This window comes from Rosa rugosa, chromosome 1, assembly GCF_958449725.1.
Source record: "Rosa rugosa chromosome 1, drRosRugo1.1, whole genome shotgun sequence".
In the NCBI taxonomy this organism is placed as follows: Eukaryota; Viridiplantae; Streptophyta; class Magnoliopsida; order Rosales; family Rosaceae; genus Rosa; species Rosa rugosa.
This window is the reverse complement of record NC_084820.1, coordinates 22,818,885-22,846,606: the sequence shown is the minus strand read 5'-3', so window position 1 is coordinate 22,846,606 and position 27,722 is coordinate 22,818,885. Positions and strand designations below refer to the sequence as shown.

At 38.2% G+C, this 27,722-nt stretch overlaps 2 protein-coding genes across 2 annotated transcripts; both read left to right on the top strand.

Annotated features, from left to right (window-relative positions):
* Positions 1-5,441: 5,441 nt before the first annotated feature.
* Positions 5,442-17,888, top strand: LOC133724088 (calmodulin-binding transcription activator 3-like). Its single transcript, XM_062150864.1, has 20 exons — positions 5,442-5,493; positions 6,455-6,543; positions 6,758-6,800; positions 8,084-8,291; positions 8,773-8,892; positions 9,851-9,966; positions 10,926-11,014; positions 11,284-11,326; positions 12,564-13,400; positions 13,580-14,271; positions 14,784-15,342; positions 15,477-15,791; positions 15,894-15,932; positions 16,065-16,387; positions 16,474-16,558; positions 16,638-16,712; positions 16,795-16,920; positions 16,996-17,121; positions 17,196-17,376; positions 17,466-17,888. The coding sequence occupies exons 2-20, from the start codon at positions 6,533-6,535 to the stop codon at positions 17,522-17,524; spliced, it is 4,047 nt and encodes a 1,348-aa protein (XP_062006848.1). The 5' UTR covers positions 5,442-5,493; positions 6,455-6,532; the 3' UTR covers positions 17,525-17,888.
* Positions 17,889-26,263: 8,375 nt separating this feature from the next.
* Positions 26,264-27,722, top strand: LOC133724718 (uncharacterized). The gene is made up of 2 exons (XM_062151548.1): positions 26,264-26,384; positions 26,671-27,722. The coding sequence occupies exons 1-2, from the start codon at positions 26,276-26,278 to the stop codon at positions 27,720-27,722; spliced, it is 1,161 nt and encodes a 386-aa protein (XP_062007532.1). The 5' UTR covers positions 26,264-26,275.

Here is a 27,722-nt window from a genome sequence, read left to right as displayed (position 1 = left end):
CAAAAAAAGGGATCCCTTAGTGGAAGGGCCCTATATATATATATATATATATATATATATATATATATATATATATATATATATATATATATATATATATATATATATATAGATTTTATCCAGAGCGGAGTTCCGCTTTGAAATTAACTTGTGAAGTTCGAGTTTTGGGTCACTTTTCGATCGCGTATCCACATCTCGACCGTTCAGTTTTTAGGTACTAGTGTATAGATCATCTCTGCAAATTTTCAGCCAAATTGATGATCGTTAAGGTATCTAACTCGCTTAAACTAATGGACGGACTGAATCTGTTAACCTGAACCGTACTAGTTTTAAGGCAGTTATCAATGCCTTAACGATCATCATTTTGGCTGAAATTTGCAGAGATGATCTATAACTGGTACTTAAAAACTGAACGGTCGAGATGTGGATGTGCGACAGAAAAGTGACCCAAAACTCGAACTTCACACGTTAATTTCAAAGCGGAGCTCCGCTCTAGATAGGATCTGTATATATATATAGGGAGGATCAAGAGAGGACGTCCTTAAATTTTTAAAATGAGGATGTTTTTATTTTTAGCATGTATTTTGATAATCACACCATTCATTCTCTAGTAACCTACACACATGAATCATACAAAAAATTAGCCAAATCGGAAAACCTTTAACCATTTGATTAGCACACTGTTCGTTTTAATTTTATCTAACATACTACATTTGTTTTCACACTTTTGAGTGACTAAATGATTATGGATTTGGTTGATTTTTTGTAGACACAATTATTGCATAGGAATCTAGAGGATCATAAGTTGAAATCATTGAATTAGGTCATATAATAATGTAAAATAGTAAAAATCCTCAAATACTTAAAGTAAGGATGTCCTCTCTTGATCCTCTATATATATATATATATATATATATATATATGTTTTGCTAATATTTTATTTAAATAAATCATCACATAGATTTTCATTGATAAAAGGTCAAGCTAGAAGGGCCAATATTACATACGCTTCCGTTGCTATTTATAGACAGATAAGAAGTTGTGGTAATACCATGGTGGTACATAGGATATGTCCGTTCATTGGACGTGTCTTGCTCAACTATTTAGGCTTTAATACTATGATAGCACTCAAGAAATAATAAAAGAGAGGAAATTGAAACAATGTCTTACCTAAGAAAGAGCTAGATCTGAGAGAAAACTGTCGAAGAGAGAGATTTGAGAGAGAGAAGTGTTTACGAGAATATTGGAATTTAAGCTATTGAAAAAAAACCATAGATATGGATATGTGTGTGAAATAAAATGTTTTCAGAATTAATGTGTTGTATATAAATTTATTTATTAAATTTTAAATAGTTAAGTTGTTTTATTTTATTTTGAAATAAGATTCACACGGAAGTATGTGTGAATATATGATATAAATACAATAATTTTTTACATGGACATCTGTATATCACCATAATTCATACAGATATCTGTGTGAGTTTCACACGAAAATTCATGTGATTTTTCGCGGTCCCACTTTTAGTTTTCATTTCACACGAAAGACTGTGTGAATATAATTTTGCACACAAACATCTGTGTGTTTGCAGTGTTTTCCATACAGAATCTTTTTTGTGTGAATATCTGTGTAGACCAATGTGTTTGTAAGATTTCTTTTTACTTACCTTACTGAATGTCAGTAACTTTAACTAAATGAATACCTTCACTTAGATTTCTCTATCATTTTGTAGTTTGATTGTGGAGCATATATATCCTAAACTATATACAACAAGTTGCAAATAACCAAGAAGTCAGGGATAGAAGTGTTTATGCAGGCAGTTTGCTACAAATTGAAAAGGAAATCAAAGAGAGCCTCAAGCACATGAGGAAATCCTGCTGGAGAAACTTCACCATGAGAAGAGGTGAAATTCAAGGCAACTTGTATGTGAAAGCAGCAAAGCCAGAGATTAAGGATATAGTGTTCAAGTTTCATATTGTAATATGTATAAATAGTTTTTGGGATTATTAAATAATGAGTTGTTTGTAAGAAAAACAAAGATGGAATGTAGAAATACTATTTCTTCATAATGCTACTGACATTTAGCAGTGTTAATTCACATTATTCAAACCACAAGGGCAGTTTCGTAATTTACTTGTCAATAGAAATAATTCAAAAGCGGAAGGAATCTGACCGCAAGGTATAATACTTTGTGCATGGGTCTTGTGCACTAGCGCATGGGAATTCAAAAACACAAGTCTGCTGATGGTAATTTATGGGCTAAAAGTGTAGGTAGTGGTAATTAATTTGCTATATATATATATATATATATATATATATATATATATATATTTTGCATTGTAAACTGATGAATGAATAGTTTGGGCTAGACACATATTCTGAATTTACTTGAACAAGTTCAAATATATTCAATATTAGGCTCAAATGAAAGATCTAAATGTGATCTTTGCAATGGTATAGTTTTTATTATTAACAAATTTATAGACATAAAATTTTAGAAGAAAAAAGATTTATAACTAAAACTGATAAATGACACAAATTGAATAAAAATAAGGGAAAATCGTCCAAATAGTGTCTGAACTTTTCCAGACTATTAATTTTCATACCTATACTTTAAAAAACCTCATAATGGTACCTGAAGTTTTGGCCTTGACCCAATTTCCGTACCTAGCAATAGTAAAATCGTTAACAGAGTTAACTTTTGAAGGATATTTTCGTCATTTTACTGTTCATCTTCTCTGAAATGACCACCGACACTCGTCTCCATCCTCTTCTTCTCCTCCACCGAAACCATCACCAAGACCAAACAACAAAATTCCAATTTTTTATGCAAGAACTGAGGACCCAATTTATGCAAGAATTGAGGACCCAATTTTATGAACCCAGATTTCAACATAAACCCAGATTTTATAGAAGGACTCCGGTGTTAATTGGTATCAGGGTTAATTGGTTGATTTGGGCTGGTGATCTTCGGCGGGTTATTCGTAGAGAATAGAGACTGAATTCCGGCGTTAATTGGTATCAGGGTTCGATCCGGGTTGCAAGGTTGATTTTGGGTTGGTGGTCATTTCAGAGAAGATGAACAGTAAAATGACGAAAATATCCTTCAAAAGTTAACTCTGTTAACGATTTTACTGTTGCCAGGTACGGAAATTGGGTCGGGGCCAAAACTTCAGGTACCATTATGAGGTTATTTAAAGTATAGGTATGAAAATTAATAGTCTGGAAAAGTTCAGACACTGTTTGGACGATTTTCCCTAAAAATAAGGTCAGTTGAATGAAGAGGGGCAAAAGAGAGAAAAGAAAATAAAGAATAAAAAATTAAATTGATATACCTTACCATATTATTAGAAGCCATATATGATATATGGTTTTGGACCTTGAAGAATCTAATTCCTAGGATGAAATCAGCTGTCTCCATTATTCTATCTCAATTCTGTCATCTCAACATGATTAGTCCACAGAGATTAAAAATATATTTTCTTAATCTTTTATTTTATTTTTTAAATCTCTGTAGACCAATCATATTGAGAGAACAGAATTAGAACAGAGAAATCTAGTACAGGTGATTTCACCCCTTAATTCCTTTGGTTTTGGACCCCACTGCTGTTGCTTTGAAGAGAGCTCAATTGTTTCTGATAAAAATACAAAATCCTTGGGGTTTATGCGGACTAGTGGGACCACGGCGACGAGGGTGTGAAAGCAAGGAAAAAGAGTCGATCATGCGGCATGATTCAACTCTGCATATTGGTGTTTGAATTCAACGCCAGAAATACTCTGAGTCTCTTACTCTGCGCACTGTGCACTTACTCTCTCTCTCTCTCTCTCCCTCTATTTATTGGTTCAAATGTTATGGGGTTTAGTCGGCAAATCAATTTTCCGACTTGTGGGGGAGGACGAGGAAATGCCAGTGACTCTGAAAAGTTTAAAGAGCTGCACCGCATAATCTGCATTACACTTTGTTGGCTGAATCACAGTTCGGTTTCATAATCATGGCGAGGAGAAAGCGACGGAGTGCTGATGATCGATTAGGTGAGTTTGATGTTTTCTTTCAACTGTCTACTTACTGATTCGGTAATTCAGTAAAGTAACATCCGCTCAACTGATTGTTTAAATATATTGGAAAAAATTATAAAGCTGTTGATTGTACTGATTCATTTCTTCATGTTTATGATCTTCTATAAAAGTATAGTTACTAATTATTGGAATAGATGGCAATCTGGCATACTAACATCATTGTAAAATCTTTTATAATAGAACTGAGTTCCTGCTTTGATTATCTCTTATCTATGTATATTTACTAATTGTGATAAATTGGATGCAGATATTCAGCAAATGTACTTACAAGCTAAACATCGATGGCTACGCCCAAAGGAAATATTTGAAATTCTTCAAAATAATGAAAAATATCATATATCTTCAGAGCTTGCAAATACGCCGCCTGGTATGTTTTTTGAGCAGCAATAGATTTGTTGATTAATATTGTTAGTGAAGTTCCTCTGCTACATGATTGAGCAATACTTTATAAAATCTTTGCTTGGTTTTATACATAAGTGTTTCTGATAGAATCCGGTGCTGGTATGGTTGCATCTAACAACAGTGCACTGGATCCCTTGGATTTCTACATAAGTTCCTTAAAACTCTTATAGTCATAGATAGGGCTTTCCCAGAAAAGGTCATTCTTCTTGAAGGTATTCAATGAAAGGTTTGCCCCCACCTTTAACCCAATCCCTTCCCCTCCCCTCCTTCTTCCAAACAATAATCGTTCTCAGGAATGTCTTTCAACTGGCGTGTGTGATGATATTTCATGACAGATCTATCCACATATGTTACTAGTCAATCAATGCCACTGGAAGCTTTGTAGACATGTATTGCTTTAATCGGAGATTGTGCTATAAATACATGTTTTTCACAATGCTTGCCTCTTGATACTGTGTTTGAAATACTTGGAACATTTTTATTTCTTATTAAAATTTAAATTTATAACATTCTTTTTACTATAATTTGATTTCTCTGTGCATCATTCTCTACAGCTTCCATTTGGATTTGTTGGTTACATAATCTATAGAAACTTCTCATCATAGGGTTTTGACTAGTAATGCTGTGATTAAGACGAGGGAAGTTTATGTCAAGAAGCAGTTGAGTCAGTTAGCAATAGGCATTTTTGTATTGCTCTTTGACATGGGAGTTGTGGCTTGTATAGTTTATGTTTGAAACATATTTTACGGCATAGATTCTGAATCCATAAGACTCAATTATATGCATTTTTTCAAGTCGTGAAATTGTATGTGCATCTTTGCATTGAATGCGTGTGCAGCTTGGTTTGAGTGTATTGTCATAATGTCATTTATGCCTTGGTTTGACACACATAATTTGTTTTAGGTGGATCACTTTTTCTTTTCAACAAGCGGCTGAGAAATTTTAGGAAAGATGGTCATAACTGGAGGAAGAAAAAAGATGGAAAGACAGTGACGGTGGGCAATGAGAAGCTCAAGGTAAGGACACCAATTGTGATGTTATAGGTTGTACACTTTTTTTGAATATATTACAATAAACTTGATTGTAGCTATTGTTACCAGCCTGCTATGTTCTGGTTGCTTTATATATCCTCCTATAGTATTCCATGACCTAAGGAATTGTGTGAAAGTTTAAAAACACAGGGACGAAGAGCTATATAATAAAGTGAGGTACAAAATCACATGATAGATGTCGGTACCTACAATTTGATGAGGCGGGGTAAGATTTAGAGTTCCTAGATTGTGGTTTTAAAGTATGACTTCGTGAATGGGATAGTATTTCTTGGAATTTCGTGTAGAATGGAACAGTTCGATGTTAGGAATGCCAAAAAGCGGATAATCTTGAGTGAACTTGATCATTTATAGAACTATCAAAGTGAATGAGTCGAGTTCAAAATCCTATTTCATGGCAAACCAAGCTTGAAGTAAACCTTGAGGCTTTTGTTAGGTTTGAGCTCAGTAAAAACATAGCCATCCAGGTCACCAGCTTAATGCTCAGTATGTTGTGGCTATTTTGCTTCCCTATTTGATGCCAAACTAGGTTTGAGGGAGGGTGATGCTGATAGAAATTTCTGTTTAGAAAAACCGTGTGAAACTTAAAAGGAAGCTGGGTTCGAAGTTCATTAGGTAGGAGGGATGATTGTTTGTTGAAGATTGATTATGTTAGGAAAAAGCTCAGGTTTCTATTGGCTCGTGGAATCTGTAAATTAACTTGCATGGGTTGAAAAGCCGCTAAAAGGAGTGTATATATAAGGTTGTTCTTACAGCAGTTCTTGGTGGTCTTTCTTTACCTCTCCTTTTCTTTTTTTCTTTGTTTCGTTTTTTTCCCATTTCCAATGATTGGTCTTCCTTTTTTCGCTTACATTAAGAGTTACTTTGTCAGAGATTCCTTTGTTCTCAAATTAAAAACTTACTGAATAATAATTGTACATCCTTTCAGGTCGGAAATGTTAATGTGTTGCGTTGCTACTATGCCCATGGAGAAGAAAATAAAAATTTCCAGAGACGCATTTATTCGATGATTGAACGGTGAGTATTTTAATGTAAAATGAGTTTTTTGTATGATGTAAAGTGTTATTTGCATCTATCTATTAAATAGTTTTGTTTTCAAGGCTTAGGCTTAGTCTTTTCAGGTATGTGCATTTTGAAGATTTGAAAATGAAAATTTAAATTTACCATGCTTATTAAAATGAGATTGTGAAAATTTGTTTCAAATGTCTTACTTACTTGACCTCTGCTGCAGGGACCTGTCACACATTGTTCTTGTCCACTACCGGGAAGTAAAGGTAATGCTTTATTCTATCATTTCACACAACCAAGATCTCTGTTTGGGTTTAAAATGGATAGGAGTTATTATTCTAGGAGGAAGCAATACATTTTATATGCATTTATTATACACATTTCCAGAAATGTTGGTTTAGTTATGGTCATTTGGCTTCAATATGCCATCTATGTTGGTAAGTAATAATATAATTAAGCAGTCTGTGTTTGAAGGATCACCAACAATTTGAAAATAGATGTTCCCACTTAAGGGCCTTAGTAAAAGTTGGTCCACTTGCTTAGATAGATTCAATTTCTTAATAAATGAAAGAAAACTCCTAGTTTTGCAATCTTAATTCCACAACTTATATTTTTTTTTTTGGTTGAGCTCCTGTTTTAATAGATTGAAGCAAACAGATTAAGGAAAGAGAAAGTGTGATGATATCTTAATGAAAAGGATCACCTAATAAAATCTTTCTTTCTTTATATTTTTTATTTTTTTATTTTCCAATCCCATAACATTACTCAACATTAAGAATCAACTGTCTCCATTGGAGTCTGATTCTGAAGGGTGGTTCTCAGAATGCATTAGTATTTTGATTCACCATGGATTCTTGGATAGGTAACCTTTCGACCAAAAAAGGGAGTTGAGTCTTAATAAAAGCACAAGGTCTCCTCATCCTCCCCCAAAATCATCTTCCCCCCCACCCAAAAAAAAAAAAAAGCCATGCTCCATTAGTACATTCTTTATTTTGTTCTTTGATGTGCTTTCTGGAAAAATCCTGTTTGGGAAAGTATTTTGTATGTGTGTATTCAGCCAGCCACTTGAATAATTTTTTAACTATGAAAAAGTTCAAAAAGGGAGTCTCCAGCACAGGTTGGGGTGACTTGGAGTATGCAGCACAGATTTCTGCTCTGTTTTCTCATAACCGCTGGCTTTGGAAAAGGGAAGAAAGCCAAAGTGCTGTGGGGGCGTGGTGTCCTTGCAGTTTTTTGGGTGCTGTGGTTGGAAATAAATAGTAGAGTTTTTGAAGTCTATGAAGGCTTAGGGGTTGAGGATCTGTGGGAGAGAGTAATATTTTTGGTGGTTCCTTGGGCTTAGTTTTTGCGACTTCTATAGATGACATTTTCTCTTGAATTTTAAGGGATTGGAGAGCAGTAGTAGTTTTGGAGTACTTTTTGTTTCTCTTCTCAGATCCGGGCCTTTATGAACACTGCAAATTAATTTAAACGTAATAGCTGTGTAAACTCTTTCTTTTGTTGAACTTTTTATTTCCATAATAATTTACTTGTTTCGCAAATTTATCAGAGCATTAGGACGAGCTTTAACCTTGTTAAAGATACGGAAGAAGTTATTCCTCATTCCAATGAGACTGGAGACCTTGCACCCACTCCTGAGATACAGAATTCCATTTCTTCTAGTTCCAATCCAAGTGATTTCCTAATGCATTCAGAAGCTATAGACGCGGCAAGCTTGAATACTGCTCAGGCATCAGAATTCAAAAATGCGAAATCAGGTGCTTGTTGTCCTTATGTCATATCCTTTTCCGTAGTTTGTCAAGAATTTCATTTCTTCTTTAAATATGTTGGAGGAATCTATAAAGCTGTTGATTGTTTCCCTCAACTGTATTCATTTCTTTATTTTTATGATCTTCTATAAAATAATTTTTACCTTAACATGATATACAATGCTAAGCATGTAACCAAAAAAGTCTTTGGTTACAGCCTTTTCTTGAATTACAACAGCCTATGGCTGAGAAGATTGATGCTGAGTTCTCTGATTCATACTGTCCCATTGTGTATTCAAGTAAACCTTTTGCTTACATGTCTAAAAATCTGTTGTTATTTCTTAAATTCTAAATAGGTACTAATAATTGGAATAGATGGCAATCTGGCATACTAACATCATTGTAAAATCTTTGATAATAGAACTAAGTTCCTGCTTTGATTATCTCTTGTCTGTGAACATTTATCCAATGGTGATATAATTGGATGCAGATATTCAGCAAATGTACTTACAAGCTAAACATCGATGGCTACGCCCAAAGGAAATATTTGAAATTCTTCAAAATAATGAAAAATATCATATATCTTCAGAGCTTGCAAATACGCCGCCTGGTATGTTTTTTGAGCAGCAATAGATTTGTTGATTAATATTGTTAGTGAAGTTCCTCTGCTACATGATTGAGCAATACTTTATAAAATCTTTGCTTGGTTTTCTACATAAGTTTCTGATAGGATCCAGTTGCATTGTTGCTGGTATGGTTGCACCTAGCAACAGTGCACTGGATCCCTTGGATTTCTACATAAGTTCCTTAAAACTTTTATTGTCATAGATAGGCTTTTCCAGATTTGGGTGATTCTTCTTGAATGTATTCAATGAAAGGTTTTCTCTTGGGCGCCTCCACCTTTAACCCAATCCCTTCCCCTCCCCTCCTTCTTCCAAACAATAATTGTGGTCAGGAATGTCTTTCAACTAGCGTGTGCGATGATATTTCATGACAGATCTATCCACATATGTTACTAGTCAATCAATGTCTCTGGAAACTTTGTAGACATGTATTGCTTTCATCGGAGATTGTGCTATAGATACTTGTTTTTCACAATACTTGCCTCTTGATACTGTGTTTGAAATACTTTGGAACATTTTTATTTCTTATTAAAAATTAAATTTATAACATTCTTTTTACTATAATTTGCTTAATCTGTGCATCATTCTCTACAGCTTCCATTTGGATTTGTTGGATACATAATCTATAGAAACTTCTCATCATAGGGTTTTGACTAGTAAGTGCTGTGATTCAGAGGGAATTTGATGTCAAGAAGCAGTTGGGTCAGTTAACAATAGGCATTTTTATATTGCTCTTTGACATGGGAGTTGTGGTGTCTTGTATAGTTTATGTTTGAAACATATTTTATGGCATAGATTCTGAATACATAAGACTCAATTATATGCATTTTTTCAAGTCATGAAATTGTATGTGCATCTTTGCATTGAATGTGTGTGCAGCTTGGTTTGAGTGTATTGTTATAATGTCATTTATGCCTTGGTTTGACACACATCATTTGCTTTTAGGTGGATCACTTTTTCTTTTCAACAAGAAGCGGCTGAGAAATTTTAGGAAAGATGGTCATAACTGGAGGAAGAGAAAAGATGGAAAGACTGTGACGGAAGGCAATGAGAAGCTAAAGGTAAGGACACCAATTGTAATGTTATAGGTTCTACACTTTTTTTTAAATATATTATAATAAACTTGATTGTAGCTATTGTTACCAGCCAGCTATGTTCTGGTTGCTTTATCCTCCTATAGTATTCCATGATCTAAGGAATTGTGCAAAAGTTTAAAAACACAGGGACGAAGAGCTATGTAATAAAGTGAGGTACAAAATCACATGATAGATATCGGTACCTACAATTTGATGAGGCGGGGTAAGATTTAGAGAAACTAGATTGTGGTTTTAAACTATGACATTGTGAATGGGATAGTATTTCTTGGAATTTCGTGTAAAATGGAACAGTTCGATGTTAAGAATGCCAAAAAGCAGATAATCTTGGGTGAACTTGATCATTTATAGAACTATCAAAGTGAATGAGTCGAGTTCAAAATCCTATTTCATAGCAAACCAAGCTTGAAGTGAACCTTGAGGCTTTTGTTAGGTTTGAGCTCAGTAAAAACATAGCCATCCAAGTCACCAGCTTAATGCTCAGTATGTTGTGGCTATTTTGCTTCCCTATTTGAAGGCAAACTAGGTTTGAGGGAGGATGATGCTGATAGAAATTTCTGTTTAGAAAAACCGTGTGAAACTTTAAAGGAAGCTGGATTCGAAGTTCATTAGGTAGGTGGGATGATTGTTTGTTGAAGATTGATTATGTTAGGAAAAAGCTCAGGTTTCTATTGGCTCGTGGAATCTGTAAATTAACTTGCATAGGTTGAAAAGCAGCTAAAAGGAGTGTATATATAAGGTTGTTATTACAGCAGTTCTTGGCGGTCTTTCTTTACCTCTCCTTTTCTTTTTTTCTTTCTTTCATTTTTTTTCCCATTTCCAATGATTGGTCTTCCTTTTTTTGCTTACATTAAGAGTTACTTTGTCAGAGATTCCTTTGTTCTCAAATTAAAAACTTACTGATTAATAATTGTACATCCTTTCAGGTTGGAAATGTTAATGTGTTGCATTGCTACTATGCCCATGGAGAAGAAAATAAAAATTTCCAGAGACGCATTTATTCGATGATTGAAGGGTGAGTATTTTAATGTAAAATGAGTTTTTTTGTATGATGTAGAGTGTTATTTGCATCTATCTATTAAATAGTTTTGTTTTCGAGGCTTAGCTAGTTAGCTGTTTGCACTATATATATTTTGTTTTGCAAGCATTGAATTTCAAAGAGTGTCTTCCTTTTCAGGTATGTTCATTTTGAAGATTTGAAAATGAAAATTTAAATTAACCATGCTGATAAATGAGATTGTGAAAATTTGTTTCAATGTCTTACTTACTTGACCTCTGCTGCAGGGACCTGTCACACATTGTTCTTGTCCACTACCGGGAAGTAAAGGTAATGCTTTATTCTATCATTTCACACAACCAAGATCTCTGTTTGGGTTTAAAATGTATAGGAGTTATTATTATAGGAGGAAGCAATACATTTTATATGCATTTATTATACACATTTCCAGAAATGTTGTTTTGGTTATGGTCATTTGGCTTCAATATACCATCTATGTTGGTAAGTAATAATATAATTAAGCAGTCTGTGTTTGAAGGATCACCAAAAAATTGAAAATAGATGTTCCCACTTAAGGGCCTTAGTAAAAGTTGGTCCACTTGCTTAGATTGATTCAATTTCTCAATAAATGAAAGGAAACTCCTAGTTTTGGAATCCTAATTCCACAACTTGTTATTTCTTTTTTTTGGTTGAGCTCCGGTTTTAATAGAAAGAAGCAAATAGATTAAGGAAAGAGAGTGCGATGATATCTTAATGAAAAGGATCACCTAATAAAATCTTTCTTTCTTTATTTTTTTATTTTCCAATCCCATAACATTACTCAACATTAGGAATCAACTGTCTCCATTAGAGTCTGATTCTGAAGGGTGGTTCTCAGAATGCATTAGTATTTTGATTCACGATGGATTTTTGGATAGGTAACATTTAGACCAGAAAAAGAGAGTTGAACTTTAATAGAAGCACAGGGTCTCCTCCCTCCCTCCCCAGAAAAAAAAAAGCCATGCTCCATCAATACATTCTTTATTTTGTTCTTTGAAGTATTTTGTATATGAGGGTATTTGGCCAGTACCTGAACTTTTTGATGATATCTGAACTTCAATTTTGATCACAACCGGTACCTGAACTTTTCAATTTCATTTTAAATGGTACCTATCTCTAACTTCTGTTAATCTTCCGTTAAAAACTGACATGTGCAAAGCACATGACCTATATTCAAGAGTAGTTTGATGAAAATACCCATTTAATTAATTTTGTTTACTAAAAAAATCCTAAATAATATTTTGATCATTTAATATATTAATATAAATAGTAGTTCAATTAAAAACAGAAAGTAAAATGTATGTCTACCCTCCTATGAAAATAAAAATTAAAAACAAGATCTCATCAAAACTTAATTTGTTTTATAGATACAGATAAAACATTTCAAATAATACTTGTAGTAATAATTTCCTATCATTCTCCATCTGTTAAATCGAGCATATTCAGAATGGAGGAATGTGAAAAGTGCTTCCTTATATGTATTGCTATTACCTCATCAAATTCGTCTGTTACTTGGGCATGCCAACAGACTTCCGAAGGATCATCGAACTGGCCTATGGATCAAAGCTTGCAATCACATGCAGAATACAATATCACCACTAAGTTCGATGAAGGAGCCGATACCACTGATTTACTCAAGTCCTTGGGGCCATTCCTTATGGATTCAGACAAGCAAAATGACCTTCAATTTCGTCTTTCAAACACAGATACTATTTCAAAGAGAAATGATAGCATTGAGGGAAAAACTGATCACCCTTCTGCTGTTAAACCTCTGTTGGGATTCGATGATGGTCTGAAGAAGCTCGACAGTTTCAACCGATGGATGAATAAAGAACTTGAAGATGTGGATGAGCCACAAATGCAGTCCAGTTTTGGAGCCTACAGGGATACTTCTGAAAGTGAGAATGAGGTTGATGAGTCCAGTGTTCCCCTGCAAGTAGCCGATACCACTGATTTACTCAAGTTCTTGGGGCCATTCCTTATGGATTCAGACAAGCAAAATGACCTTCAATTTCGTCTTTCAAACACAGATACTATTTCAAAGAGAAATGATAGCATTGAGGGAAAAACTGATCACCCTTCTGCTGTTAAGCCTCTGTTGGGATTCGATGATGGTCTGAAGAAGCTCGACAGTTTCAACCGATGGATGAATAAAGAACTTCAAGATGTGGATGAGCCACAAATGCAGTCCAGTTCTGGAGCCTACAGGGATACTTCTGAAAGTGAGAATGAGGTTGATGAGTCCAGTGTTCCCCTGCAAGTACGCTGGGATAGCTATATGCTGGGGCCTTCTCTTTCTCATGACCATCTCTTTAGCATTGTTGATTTCTCACCAAACTGGGCATATGAAAACTCTGAAATCAAGGTAATCCACTATTTAATTTTCCGAACTACCAGCTCTTATATCAATGCAACGTTTTGACTGTACATCTGGTCTAGGAGGACAACCAGCGGATTGAAAAAGTGCTGTAGTGTGTTTCAGAGTTATATTATAGTTTCTCAAGTATCTTGATATTTCTCATTTATTCTTTTCAATTTATACAGGTTTTGATCACAGGAAAATTTTTGAAAAGTCAACATGCAGAAAGTTGTAAATGGTCATGTATGTTTGGGGAAGTTGAAGTTCCTGCTGAGGTTATAGCAGATGGTGTTCTTCGTTGTTATACTCCCATACACAAGGCTGGAAGGGTTCCGTTTTATGTGACATGTTCCAATAGGCTGGCTTGTAGTGAAGTAAGGGAATTTGAATACCGGGTAGCCCAAATTCAAGATGTTGATTCTAAAGATTATTACAGTGACTGCTCAAATGAAACACTCAGTATGCGCTTTGGAAAATTATTGTCTTTAAGCTCTACCTCACCTAATTGTGATTCAGCAAGTACAGCAGAGAATTCTGAGTTGACCGCTAAAATTACTTCTATGCTGAAAAATGACAATGATGAATGGGACAAGATGCTACAACTTACGTCAGACGAGGACTTTTCCTTGGAAAGAGTAGAGGATCAGTTGCTTCAACAGTTACTTAAGGAGAAGTTGCATGCATGGCTCTTGCAGAAGCTGGCTGCTGGTGGTAAAGGCCCTAGTGTTCTAGACGAGGGTGGCCAAGGTGTGTTACATTTTGGAGCTGCTCTTGGCTATGACTGGGTCTTACTGCCCACAATAACTGCTGGAGTTAGCGTCAATTTTCGTGATGTGAAGGGATGGACGGCACTTCATTGGGCAGCTTTTTGTGGCAGGTGATCATCTCTAACGATTTTTTTCCTGGTTTCGGCATTTACTCGTTTTCATATTCTGTATTACTGTTGTCCTGGGTTTGAAATGCGGCAAATGCCCCATTTCATAATCTACTGTTTTATCATTAAATGTTACAGTTTATGACTAAAGACAAACTAATGAATGAGAGAAAGAAGAAAGGAACTTGCAGAGTTATTGTAGGAAGAAGAAGTCAAATGAGGTTATAAAATATAGGGTAACTATGCAGTAAATATTATAGGGAGATTGGGAGAAACAAAGGAAGGAATCTTTTTCTCTAGATATGAAGTATCAGAAGAAAACAATTATTTTTGATAAAAGCCTCAACAATATGTCAAAGTGTTGACTTCTCTGTATATATGCTCGATAAGTTACACAGAATTGCTCAGAATTCCCCCTCCCCCCCAAGTCTTCATTGGAGACATTTTATGTTTGTTTCCGAGTTATTTGATTGGTTGTTCTGATATTCTTTGCTTGCTCTCTTAATATTTCTCAGAGAGCGCACAGTCGCTTCTCTCATCTCCCTGGGTGCAGCTCCTGGAGCATTAACAGATCCAACTACCAAATATCCTTCAGGAGAAACACCTGCAGACCTAGCTTCTGAACAAGGACACAAAGGGATTGCTGGATATCTTGCAGAATCTGCTTTGAGTGCCCACCATGAATCTCTTAATTTTGATCTCAAGAACGGAAATTCGGCAGAGACTTCAGGAACAAAAGCAGTTTCAGGTTCTAGCAGGGATGGGGAGTTAACGGATGGGCTTTCCCTGTGGGATTCTTTAACTGCTGTCTGTAATGCGACACAAGCTGCTGCTCGTATTCATCAAGTGTTCAGGGTACAATCTTTCCGAAGGAAGCAGTTGAAAGAGTACGATGTTGATAAATTTGGATTTTCCGATGAACGGGCATTATCACTTATTGCACTCAAGTCACATGAGGCAGGGAAACGTGATGAGCATGTGGATGCTGCAGCAGTACGAATACAAAATAAGTTCCGTAGTTGGAAGGGTAGAAAAGACTATTTGATAATCCGACAACGGATTGTCAAACTTCAGGTATATTGCCTTAATAAGATTTTTTCTCCTCCTGTTATTTTTCAGGGGTTGTATCTTCTTTTAATTCTTGATTAAGCTTTGTTCCTTGTACCAAAACATTGTTGAATTTTGACTTTTATCTTGTTTCATTATAGGCCCATGTAAGAGGTCACCAGTTGAGGAAATATCTAGTGTGGTCTGTCAGAATTGTAGAGAAGATCATCCTGCGTTGGAGAAGAAAAGGAAGTGGGTTGCGTGGGGTCAAGCCAGAACCTGTTACTGAGGGCTCCAGCATGCAAGTTTCATCCACAAAGGATGATGATTATGACTTACTGAAAGAAGGAAGGAAGCAAACAGAGGAAAGGTTGCAAAAGGCGCTTGCTAGGGTGAAATCCATGGTTCAGTACCCTGAAGCAAGAGATCAATACCATCGACTGTTAAATGTTGTCACTGGGACTCAGGAAACCAAGGTAAATTAGAGCCTCACTTCTTCCCTGCCCTTTGGCCTACAATGGATTAATTTCTTTTCTAGTATGAAGTATTTACTTCTCTATTGGTGCTTCTGTCCTTAGTCATGCAGAGATGTTGTAACTGAGATTCAGGAAACCAAGGTAAATTGGAGCCTCACCCTCTTTTTCTGTAAATTGTAGTGATGTACACTCTGATTTATTTTCTTTTGCTTTATTGTTCTCCTCTGAGTTGCTTCACTTGCCTGAAATGTAATTAACTCCCCATTCACATAGGTCACGTTGGTCGATGTGGAAAATGGATCACTGCAGAAAAAGGCCATGGAGATAAATTGTCTGTCCGACTCCATATCAACCTTGGTTTCGAGCACATTTAAAAGTCAGCAGGAAAATTGTGTCAAAGTTGATATGAAGTCTTTTGATCCAACTAATGGCTTAAATGAGTTGTCAGAAAACCGAATTGGTGTGCTACAAGATCGCGTCATTGGCAAGCTAAATTCACAGATTGGTGTCTTCACTCTTAAGGTACTTCGACCAACGTATGACTGTGAACTCCTCAGCTTCATATTCACTAAGAGTACTCTGCCGGATGATCAAAGGTATATAAGTTATTGTAAACTACTGCTTTAATTGTAATATTGTTTTCTGATGCCTTTGCATTTTCCCACGGATTGGTTAACAACAGCTACATCCTTGTCAAAACAAATACCAATTTCCTTACTCGACATATGGTTTGGTCACTTCAACCCGATGGCTGGCTGGGTGGTGATGTAAGAATTTTCTTTCGACAATTTCTCTGTTCAATCTGTTTATATGAATTCATGTTAAGTTCTGTTGACTGTTGATCAGGTAATTGATGTCTTTGCCGAGTACCTATGGCTGGGAAGTTCAAAGCATCATTTTTATTTTCCAACACTTTTCTCGGTTAGTATGACATGAACTTGGGTTTGAGCTTAAGCTTATTTTTCAATTTGAGAATAAGTTAAATGTTACTACTTGGATGTAGCAAAAAGTGGACATAGACATTGGTGGCAGAAGTAAAACAGACATGGATCCCACTGAGTTTGCAAAGTGCACGAGGAAGGTTTTTGGGCTAAAGAAATTTGACGAGCACATTTCCCAGTGCAAAAAGGTTATGTATTTATCTAATCGTGGTATTTTTAGTATTATGGGATGTTTGATCATATATGTATATTAATGTTTGCAGATATTTGTCCCCCTTCACGATGTTAATCACTGGTACCTATTGGTGGTCCATATTGATAGTCAAGTTGCCGAAATATGGGATAGCTTGAATCATACCCCTGGACGATTCAATCGCTGCCAACATGTGGTAATTGCAAGTTCTTGCATACATTTGCCTTCATTTCATGAAGCTATGGTACTGATTATTTATGCTGACAACAGCTAAAAGCTCTCGACATTCTCTATGATAAAGTCGAGTTCCAGTTGCAGAAGGAAAACAAATTTTCTGATTACGGGTTGTGTGAGCCAGTGCAATGCCCTCGACAGGTGGGTGGTAGTGACTGTGGGGTTTATGTTGTCAGACACATGCAGAGATATGGCAAAGAATGGTGGCATCAGGTATGTAAGTTTTTATCCTTATTCTGAGCTATGGCAAAGAATGGTGGCATCAGGTATGTACATGATGAATGAATAGTCTGGTCTACTTTGCAGTTCGACTCACGGGAGCAGAGGATGGATCTTGCTATTATGCTCGTAAGAAATACATTTAATTTAGCCTGGAAAGATGTCTTGGCAGACATGAATGAGTCAACCAGAGCTAAGAAGACTAACATCAGCGGGAACTTCAGCAAAGCATACTAAGACCAAGCAGGCAGCGGTTCCACTTTATACTAGAGCACAATCTACGAAAGGCCATTGGAACTGTAAGTAGATGAGGGACTTGAATACTGCACCAAGTTTTGCATTTTGCTTGATGGTGGACCGTGGATGTCGATGGCTTATTCTTATTACTAAACTACATTTAGAATTTGAACCTTAATTAATGACGTTAACTATTTCTTGTACGAATTTTTCTATTAATCTTTATTGGGAGATGATAGAAAACTACTGTACCTATTCTCATTGTAATCTTTGTTATCAATTAAGTTTCTTAGACTCTCGAGAGAGGACTATTGTCAGTTCTTCTCTACAGTGAGTAACGACAACAAAACTTCTCGCCTGCTTCTTTTTTCAAATTGCGGCGGCGATAAAATCATTTGTATGTTTCTCTCTTCGGGTGGAGGAGGCGTTTTTGCGGATGTTGGTGGGGATGGGGTTCTAGTTGACCGAATCTGGCATGGCGGAATTCCAATTGGCAGTGATGGTGGATCCGCTCTCTATCTGATGATTTGTGTCGGGGAAGGCTATAGTAGAGATCGGGGGACCGATCTAAGCTGAGTTGATTTTCAGGTTGTGTTGTGCATCTCTGATCGGCTTCGTCCCGAACTAGGGACCGATTTCTTCATTGCTTGCGACGGAGCTCCTCCTTGGGAAGTAGACGCGGTTGAGGGGGAAGAAATTGATACTTTGATGGCGGTGTCGTCCATTAATGGCTGCCAGATCGAGGCGCTCTGGATCCCGGATGCTGGAGGAGCGATTTGCTTTGGCCACGACGGTGAACTCTTCTCTGGCGGCTGAACGGAGGCTAGTCTTGGTGGGTGGCTTGGGCCTCGAAGTGGGCTTGCTTCTTTGGGCTAGGGTTCCTTATGAGCTATGTTGATTTGTGTTGGTGGGCTTGGTGGTTCTCGGCCCATCAACAAAGTGGCATTTTGTTTGTTTTATGGTTGGTCATGATTCCTCTTTTTCAAGGTGGAGGGCGAGGCCGTGCAGATTGTGGAGTCTGCTACTGCAGAGGGTAATGTGGAAGGTGCTATGTCACCTTCTACTGATAGTTTAATTTAAGTTGTGTTTGGGTCGCAAAAACCAGAGCCTTAATTGGTTCCATTTTATGTCTGCTTCGAGATTTCTTGGTTTTTGTTAGAATGAAGGTGCATGGATTTTCTAAAAGGTAGGTGTACTGGGGATTTTCGGGATTTTTATTCTTCTAGAATAGGGATTCTGAAGATTCTGAGGAACGATTCTTTCTGTCGACCCCATTAGGGTGTTTCGTTTCTGTACTGCTTGCTGAATTTAATGAAATGGCTGACCTATTTTGATAAAAAAATAAAAATAAAAAAAAAACTATTTCTTGTATGACAAAAAAGTTGGACATTTGCAATTCATTGTAATTGTTCAAGGAAATCCAGATTATGTGTATGTCCCAAACTCTAGGTTACTTGACCTAGTGGTAATAGAGTTACATTAGAAGGATCTAGAATTCCTATTCAATGTATGATTACTTTCCTTGTATGATTTGGATTCTATGCATTGTAATCCTCTATATAAAGAGGCTCCTATTATCAATGAGAATACACAGCAAATTCCTCTCAATTTCAGTTTCTCTACAACACGTTATCAGCACGAAGCCCTAACCCTGAAACCCTAATTTCGTACCCTTCAATTTTCAGATACCACCGCCGCCCACCTTGAAGAACTAAATTTCAGGAAACCAGAACCGGCCGGAAAAGACCCAAACCGGCCGCCGGAAATACCGAAAGACTTTCTGCCCGGTTCGAAGCTTTTCTCCCATACTCTGACAACCATACTCCACCACCAGAAAAAGCTTGATTCCAGATCCCCGGAACCAGAAAGCCCTTCCCCAGAACCGGCCTAAAACTAGCTGAACCGCCCGCCAGAAGCCACCCTGCTCTGAACTGCCGCCTGACCTTCATCCTTGCTTCAGTCAACCCAGAAGCAAACGAAGTCCAACCCAGCAGCAGGCGAAGCCCAACCCCAGAAGCAGACGAAGCCAGGCCCAAAAATCAGAAGGAGTAGCCAAACCCAGAAGCAAAGAAGCAGGCCCACGACCCGAGAAGCAGCCTGCCACGTCAACGTCCACACAGGCATCCAGTCAGCGTCCAGTCGGCCTGACACGTCAGCACCAGACTGCCACGTCAGCAGCCCGGTCAACTGCCGGTCAACCTTTTTCCTGCCACTTTTCCGGCGACTTTTTCCGGTCAAGAATTCCGGCATCTTTTTCAAGGTAAACTTTTCTAAAAGCTCCCGTTTTTGAAGTTTTTCAATCTTTTCTTTTTTTTCTCGGGGACTTCCAACATCCCTTCTTCTACCCCCTTTTCTTCTTCATAGGGGAGACCAAAAGCTGAACTGTGGGGGTTCATACTCACTCCAAGCTTGGAGCTGTAGAGTCCTCCAAACTTAGAGTTTGTTGAGATGTTATGATCGACCACAAACACAACATTGTTTCGATCTAATCCAATTTCTCTTGGAATCGGATTTCTTGAAAGTGACTACGCTCAGAAATCCCTAAATTTCTTGGAAGCGACTACGTTCAGAAATTTCTATTGTTTTTGTGGTAGCTTTTTCCGCTCCGAAACTAACCTTTTTTCCTTGTTCTCTTTCAGGATGAGTAACCTGAACAAATTGGACTTTGCTCCATTGGGAACAACTGGCTCTGGATATCACAGGTGGGTTCGTGATGTCCGCCAGCATCTCAAGGCCGATGGAATCCTGGATACGATTCTCAAGCCTAGACAGGACGTGCTAACTGTTGACCAAACTCAAGCTTTGGAAGCAAATAGAGCAGCCTTAGAGGCAAATAAGGCGAAAGCCATCATCATAATGACTCGTCATATGGATGATTCGCTCCAGTACGAGTGTATGAATGAAGAAGACCCCAAAAGGCTGTGGGTCCTACTCGAAGCGCGATATGCTCAACCCTACTCGGGACCCCACGAAAGGACCCCTCACCACCTCCTCGAGAAACACCCTCACCACCACCTCGGGAAGCCCCCACGGAACCTCCGCGAGGAGCACCGTCGCCACGCCCGCGTGGAACGCCCTCGCCACAGCCACGAGAAGCACCTACCACCTCCACGAGATGGACCCTCTCGCCTACCACGACCACGATGCTCCTGCGCCATACTGTGTGACACCCAAAGTTAGTCAACCGTCTTCTGTCTATCGCCTTCCACGACCCGCCCCACAAAATTTCAAATCTGATCTCTCCCCGAGCAGTAACTAAAACTCTTGCTAAGCCCAGAATTCACCTCCCCCAACGACTAACCAACCCCACAACAGCCCAACGCCTACCGGCAAACCCCACCTCCGGTACACGACCAACACTCACCCAAATGCTTTCAGACAGACACCCAGGAAAGTCAAAGAGAAGGTGTACCTGTTCACTTCTCTCCAACAGGCCGGAAAACAGGGACAACGACGCCAACCACCCGGAATTCCGACCCGCCAAACGAAAGATTCAAGCTTTGTACACACCAAATGCTCCAACTTTGCTCACCTCTTATCTCAATCTCCAACAAAAACAGAGGAACAGTAACCACCCCATTCTACCTCTTCTGTCTATATATAGGGACCTCGAGAGTACAAGGACCGTTGGACGTGCAAGGACAACGACACCAGATCTCACCACGTGTCCGACATCTCTGAGCATTACAGAGGTCATGCGCCGTCACCTCGACTCCCTACCACTACTCCATTATTACATGTTACGGACTCCAGTACACCGGACTTCTCGCACACGAAAAACGAATGACAGCAACACACGTGTCACCAAGGCATAGCGTATGCGCCAAAAGAAGCATGAAACCCTACCAGTGATTCGCGATAGCGACACAATGACAATTACGAGAACGATCTCCTCACCCCAGCCAAGACTCCTCTTAAGTGGGGACTTGGGGATAATGATTGTACGGAAGCCACGTGGCATGAACTTGCCTTGCACTTCCGATACTTTTACCAAAGACAAACTCCCCACCCAAGAGAACTCTTGACCGGGGACTTGAGGGACTTGTTGGTATACACATACCTCCTAGGCACAAGTATCGGAAGCACAAGACTCGTATCACCAATACATAAGCAAGGAAAGCTCCCAGCCAAGGGTCCCGATACCCCTTGGGGCGATATCGGGAACCCCGAGCGTCCCACATAGAAAGAAACGGAACCAAGCTCCCACAAATCTGCTACATTAAGGTAATCTCCAACAACCCAAAGAGGTAACTGTTTACTATCGCTTTCCACTATCATTATCTTATAACAATACTGACTTAGGCATCGAAGCGTTGAAGGCCGGCACACCCGTTGTTCCCTCTGACATTCATCTGTTTTGCAGATAAGTGAGACCGATAGCGATAGTAGCAGACCGAGACATCCCGTGTTTAGCTGGATCAGACCCCTCTCGAGACAGCTGAAACACGTCAAAAGTGATGTTTTAGGTCCGCTGCTGTAACCTCTTTCACCGTCAGAGGCCGCGCTAGAAGATAGGATTGTGAGTTTCTTTGCGCTTCTCTTTCAGACATCCTGGAGACATCGATAACCTCGCAAGAAGTAATGGCCAGTGAGGTAGCAAAGTTTTTTGTAACTGTTTGAACCCAAAATTTATATTTTTTCTGACAAGGCATGACTCGAAGGAAACGGACCAATATCCGTGGCCCAAGCTATATATTTTCGACAAGTTCAGAGTATATTATTTAGAGGCTAAATAAAACTTACTTGGAGACCAAGCAATCTTGAAGTGAATCTTGATATTCATTGATTTACTATTAATTATCAATATTTGATAATTAATAATGTTGTGCAAGCTGGCGTCAAGATTAAATATATATTCCTATAATTGCTTACAGTGGCCCAATTAGGAAGGGATACTGGACGTGAGCCATATGCAAGGAATCAAGGTTACCCACACATAGACGTTGCAATTAAGGAGCTTGGTGGACGTGGAACAGTTTGGTCAGGAATATACATCCTTGATTGCAATTAACAAGGATATATATAATTGATTACGGTGCGACAACTAAGGAAGGCTACTGGATTATTATGCTTGAAGATGTATAATTACATGCATATATTCAACAGTTGGTTATTAAGGCAATTAACTCGCTTATAGGATTACGTTGCCTAGAGAAAGATTACGTCCAAGAATCCAAGAGGCAATTAACTTTGCCTACAAATTAGCTACGTCAAGAGGCAATCTCTTATTGCCAACGATAAGTGTTTTGATTTGGACGGAGAATCTGTAGCCTAAAATATAGCTTCATATATTTCACTCCTATTAGGAAGGAGAATCTGTTGTGAGTAGCCTATATATAGAGGTTAAAAACAAAATACAAAAGAAACAACTCTTCAATCAACTAATCGCACAAATTATCAAAGTCTCTCCGAAGCAAACCTACTTTCAACTTAGTTGAAACCAGCAAAGCAAGGGTAACGCTCTCACAACCCAGCGAAGCTAAAGTCACGCTTTAGCAAACCCTGTGCTTTCTCTTACTTCCCGGTGATTGCTCTGCTCAACCTACAACGTTGAGTATCGACACGGTGACGCAAGAGATCACACCATAAGTCCTTATCCGTAAGGCAAAAGTCTTTATCCGTAAGGCATAGAAAAGAACCTTGGGACGAGGTTGGTGCTCTCCTCGTCCACAGCGTTTGGTAAGAAGTCAGGTCTAGCTAGGGTCGCCCCGACGACTACACCGCACGGTGTTGGCACGCTTGCGCATTCAAAAGAAACTAATTGCTAGCCAGACTGGTTTTGAAGCCAAACAGTAACTAAATCAATGGTAGACATGATGGAATGGGCCGGGTGGAGATAAATGTGTGTAGTCGACGAAACGATCTGTATCGAGAGTAATGGTGCAAATTGACAACAACACAAAACCTTGCTAGGATTTGGGTGCGGCTAGAGAGAGCGCTTTAGGATGAATGTTCCCCTTACGATCTAGTTCACAATGAATAATCAAAGACATGAATTTTCAAAGCAGTAGAAAACAAATTGCACAAAAATTTGCTAATTGCTTTGAGAACCTTGCAAATAATTTTAGTGACAAAAATTTCAGAAGTACATATTCCACTGCTATTGTTTATGAAGAAAAAAAAAAAAGATAGTAGTTGTGGAACACTATGTTCATGGGTTTATGTGGTGGTCTGTTAGCTACAGAAGAAAAGGGGCATAAAAGAAAGAAAAACTCAAAGATCAGTCATATTTTCATTCATATCCGCAGAAATGCCTCCAATCTCCATTACAGTATGTAAGGATAGATCATCAGCTAGGTACAGCTGGAATTACTGACAGGTGTCCAAGGACTTACAAAATATGAAAGTAAGCTAACTGGATTGCCAATGCAATTGGGCGTAGAAGAGAATGGGCTAGGTCAGATGTAATCCTGGTCCTAACATGGTCTTTAGCTACACTTTTTACACTTTGGACCTACCTTAGATCCAACTATAAGGAGCATCCGAGCATGTTCTTGGTCAATTGATGAAGGACGCAAGTGATCGATCGAGGTAGATCTTACAGCTCGCAGTTGTTGACCCCTTAACCAAGGCATACTACATCTCTTTGGTGGTTGCTTCCCTTTAACAAGCCTACCTAATCCTTTACCCAAAAAAAAAAAAAAACAAGTAAGCCTAATCTATTGTAGGCTTAGTTTTGTTTATAATCTTTTATTTTTATTTTAGGGAAATGATGGAAAATGTCACTTTAGATAGTGAAATGATAATAAGGTCACCTAGTTTCCCACTTGATAAAAAGATCCATTGTGAATTGTTATTAATATTAGTTTAGTCCTTATGAATAATGAGGTCATGTTAAAAAATGTCAGTTTTTAATTTTTATCATTCCGATTCTGCCCCTAAGGTAATAAACCTTTATAACCTTCCATTTCAAAATCTGGGACCTCAAATTTTCTCTCTCCTTTGATCAGAAAGCTTCCGATTCGATTTGATCGGAGATCTCTTTCCGAGATTCTTTCTTTGCCGCCCTCTCTGTCGGAAGCTTCCGATTTCTCTTTCTACTTCTGCGACGATCTGAAAGTGGTTTTGGAGCTTCCTCAGCTCTTTTCTCTTTTTCTGGATCTCTGGCTTCGTCGGTGTTCGTCTTGATCACGTTATTGTGTTCTTCTTCTTCGTCGACTCAGTGCTTAGTTACAGTCTCTCTATTTCTTCCTCTCTCTGGTTTTCTCTGATTTGATCGGTAAGCCTTCTCTCTGTGAATTTGTTCGTTTTGGATTTTGCAGTGTATTTTTGTTGTTTGTGTTAAATTGTTGAATTGTTCGTTTTGGATTACTGTGTTCTTCTCCTTCGTCGACTCAGTGCTATGTTGAATTGTTGATGATGTTTTGTGCTATTGCGGTACTATATTTGTTCTATACTGTGATTTTTTTATCAGTGACATGGCCAGTTACATTTTTAATACTGCTGTTTTGTTCAGGAATTATAATTTATTTTGCGAGTATGATGTTGTTCTTCTGTTCAGGAATTAATAGTGACTTTGGCAGTGATAATTCTGTTGATTCCTTAGTAGTGACATGGTCAGTTACATTTATAATATTGTTCTTCTGTTCAGGCTTTAACAGTTACTTTGGCAATGACTTGTTTGTGTTGATTCTGTTGATTTCCTTAGTAGTGACATGGATAGTGATTTGTTTTATTCTTGTGCAGTTGTTATGGATACTAGCTATGTTGTCAAGTTTATTTATTCTGGTGAAGCAACGACAGTTCCATTGTTGCATAATTGGTCTTTTGTTGACCTATGCAATTCCATACGCTCTCGTTTTCCGGATTTGATTCAAGGCAATTTCATGTTGAGGTACATTATTCCTCCGGATTCTACTTCATGTTTTCTAGAGAGTGAAGTTGATATGAGAATGATTTTTAGGAATTTGGTTCGTTACAATTCTGATTTTGTTGAAGTGTTTGTTACTGATTTGCCTTCTATTAGTGAAAGTGTAGTGAGTAATACAGTGTGTGAGGATTCTAGTACCATGCTTGAGGAGAATGATTATTTGGGGTGTTATAGGGCAGAGGCACCGAAGAGTTATATGACGAAAGGTTGGGAGAGTTATATTCATTCTGAAGGCCAAAAGTTTGAGGGTGGGGTTGTTGAGTTTAGAGATAAGCTGCATAAGTATGCCATAGAAATTGGCTTTTCATATGAGTTTGTTAGAAATGACAAGGTTCGTGTTATTGCTCAGTGTTCTAAGAAACATTCTCAAGGCTGCAATTGGCTTGTGAAGGCTCATTTATGCAGGGCTAATGGTTTCTTTATGATTAAAAGGTTGGTTAATGTTCACACTTGTCATGGTGTGATTCGTTTGCAGAAGAGTAAGATGATGGGATCCAAGGTTGTCAAGTCTATTGTGCTTGATAAGATTCGTGCCAATCCAAACAAAAAGCCAATTGATATAGCTGATGAGATCAAGAGTGATTATGGTTTGGATGTTGCTTATCGTACAGTTTGGTATGGTACAGAGTTGGCAAAAACAGCCCTACATGGTGATGAAGCTGAGTCTTATGCTCAGCTACTTTGGTTCAGTGAGTCTGTTATGAAGTCAAACCCCGACTCTAGGATAGTGGTTGAGTTTCATAGAGAAACACACAGGTTTCAGCGTATGTTTGTGACCTATGGTGCATGGATGAAGGGTTTTCAATCTTGTAGACCTATTCTTTTCATTGATGCTACATTCATTACCAACAAGTACAAGGGGCAGATTATTGCTGCATCGGCAAAGGATGCCAATCAAGGTTGAATCTCCTTCATTATTTGTAGTTTTTTATTTTTCTTGTTTTCTATTTCCTGCCATGTTCTGTTTTTTTTTTGTAATGTAAGTGACATGGTTAGTTACATAGCTACTGACATGGTCACTTACATGTTCATTGACAGTTACATGTCCAATGACCTAAATGTTCTGTGATTTGAATGACATGTCTCTAGCCATGTCACTGTCAAGTAATATGCAGTTATGTCAGCGACATGGTCAGTGACATTAACAGTTACATGACAGTGACATCATTTTGTTTTTCTGTTCAGGCTTGTATCCAGTTGCTTATGCTATTGTGGATTCTGAAAATGAGAGTAATTGGAGATTTTTTCTTGAGGTTTTGGCTGAAGAGTTTGCAAAACACCCTATGAGGAGGGTGACGTTCATTTCTGATCGTCATGTTGGGCTTGTTAGTGCTTTCCCTAGAGTGTTTCCCAATAATCCACATGGGTTTTGTTTTAGACATCTGATGGCTAACCTTTCTGACAAATTTCCAGCTGGTTCTTACCTTAAGGATCAGATTCCTTACTTGTTTATGTGTTGTGCTTATTCTCGAACACCGGAGATGTATGAGTTCAACATGGAAATCTTGAGGAGTGAAGGCGGTGACATAGTTGCTCAATTTCTGGAGGATCTTCCTAAGGAGAACTGGTGTATGGCTTACTTTAATGGCGAAAGATTTGGTGAAATGACAAATAACTTGGCTGAGTCTTTCAATAATTGGGTGTTGCCTTTGAAGAGTCTTCCTATTCTTGATATTAATGATGGCATTAGAGTGAAGTCCATGGCTTCAATTGCTGCTCGGAAGCAGGATGCTCATGAATGGTTGTCTGAGTTGTGCCCGGTGATTGAAAAGAAGCTGAAGGACAATTTGGAAGTCGGAAGGCATTGGAGAGTGAGCAGGTCTGATACCTATGTGTATGAAGTTCACTGCCAGAAGTACAATAGCATGGTAAATTTGGAAACTCGCTTTTGTTCGTGTGGAGAATGGCAGCTGTATGGCTTCCCATGTTCCCATGCCCTTGTAGTGATCCAACAACATGGTTCTTCCCCGTATTTGTATGTCAATGAGCTGTACAAGGTGGAGAAATATCGAGAAACTTATTCTTTCCCAATTAATCCTCTTCCCTCTATTTCGAAGCAAGTGCATGATTTTGGTAGAGATGCGGTGATCTTGCAGCCACCTTTGACTAGAAGACCACCGAGAAGGCCTAGAAAGAAGAGGTTCAGAAAAAGGAACGAGAAAACCAGGGTGATCAAGTGTGGTAGGTGTGGAAAATGTGATGGTCACAACAGAAAGAGTTGTACAGCTCCGATATAG

Excerpts from the sequence above, each read along its gene's own strand:
- LOC133724088 (XM_062150864.1), top strand. Across the intron at positions 14,272-14,783 it reads TGGGCAGCTTTTTGTGGCAG|AGAGCGCACAGTCGCTTCTC; the intron begins GTGATCATCTCT and ends AATATTTCTCAG. Across the intron at positions 16,388-16,473 it reads ACTCTGCCGGATGATCAAAG|CTACATCCTTGTCAAAACAA; the intron begins GTATATAAGTTA and ends GGTTAACAACAG.
- LOC133724718 (XM_062151548.1), top strand. The coding sequence starts at position 26,276 with ATGAAGGGTTTTCAATCTTGTAGACCTATTCTTTTCATTGATGCTACA. Across the intron at positions 26,385-26,670 it reads GGCAAAGGATGCCAATCAAG|GCTTGTATCCAGTTGCTTAT; the intron begins GTTGAATCTCCT and ends TTTTCTGTTCAG.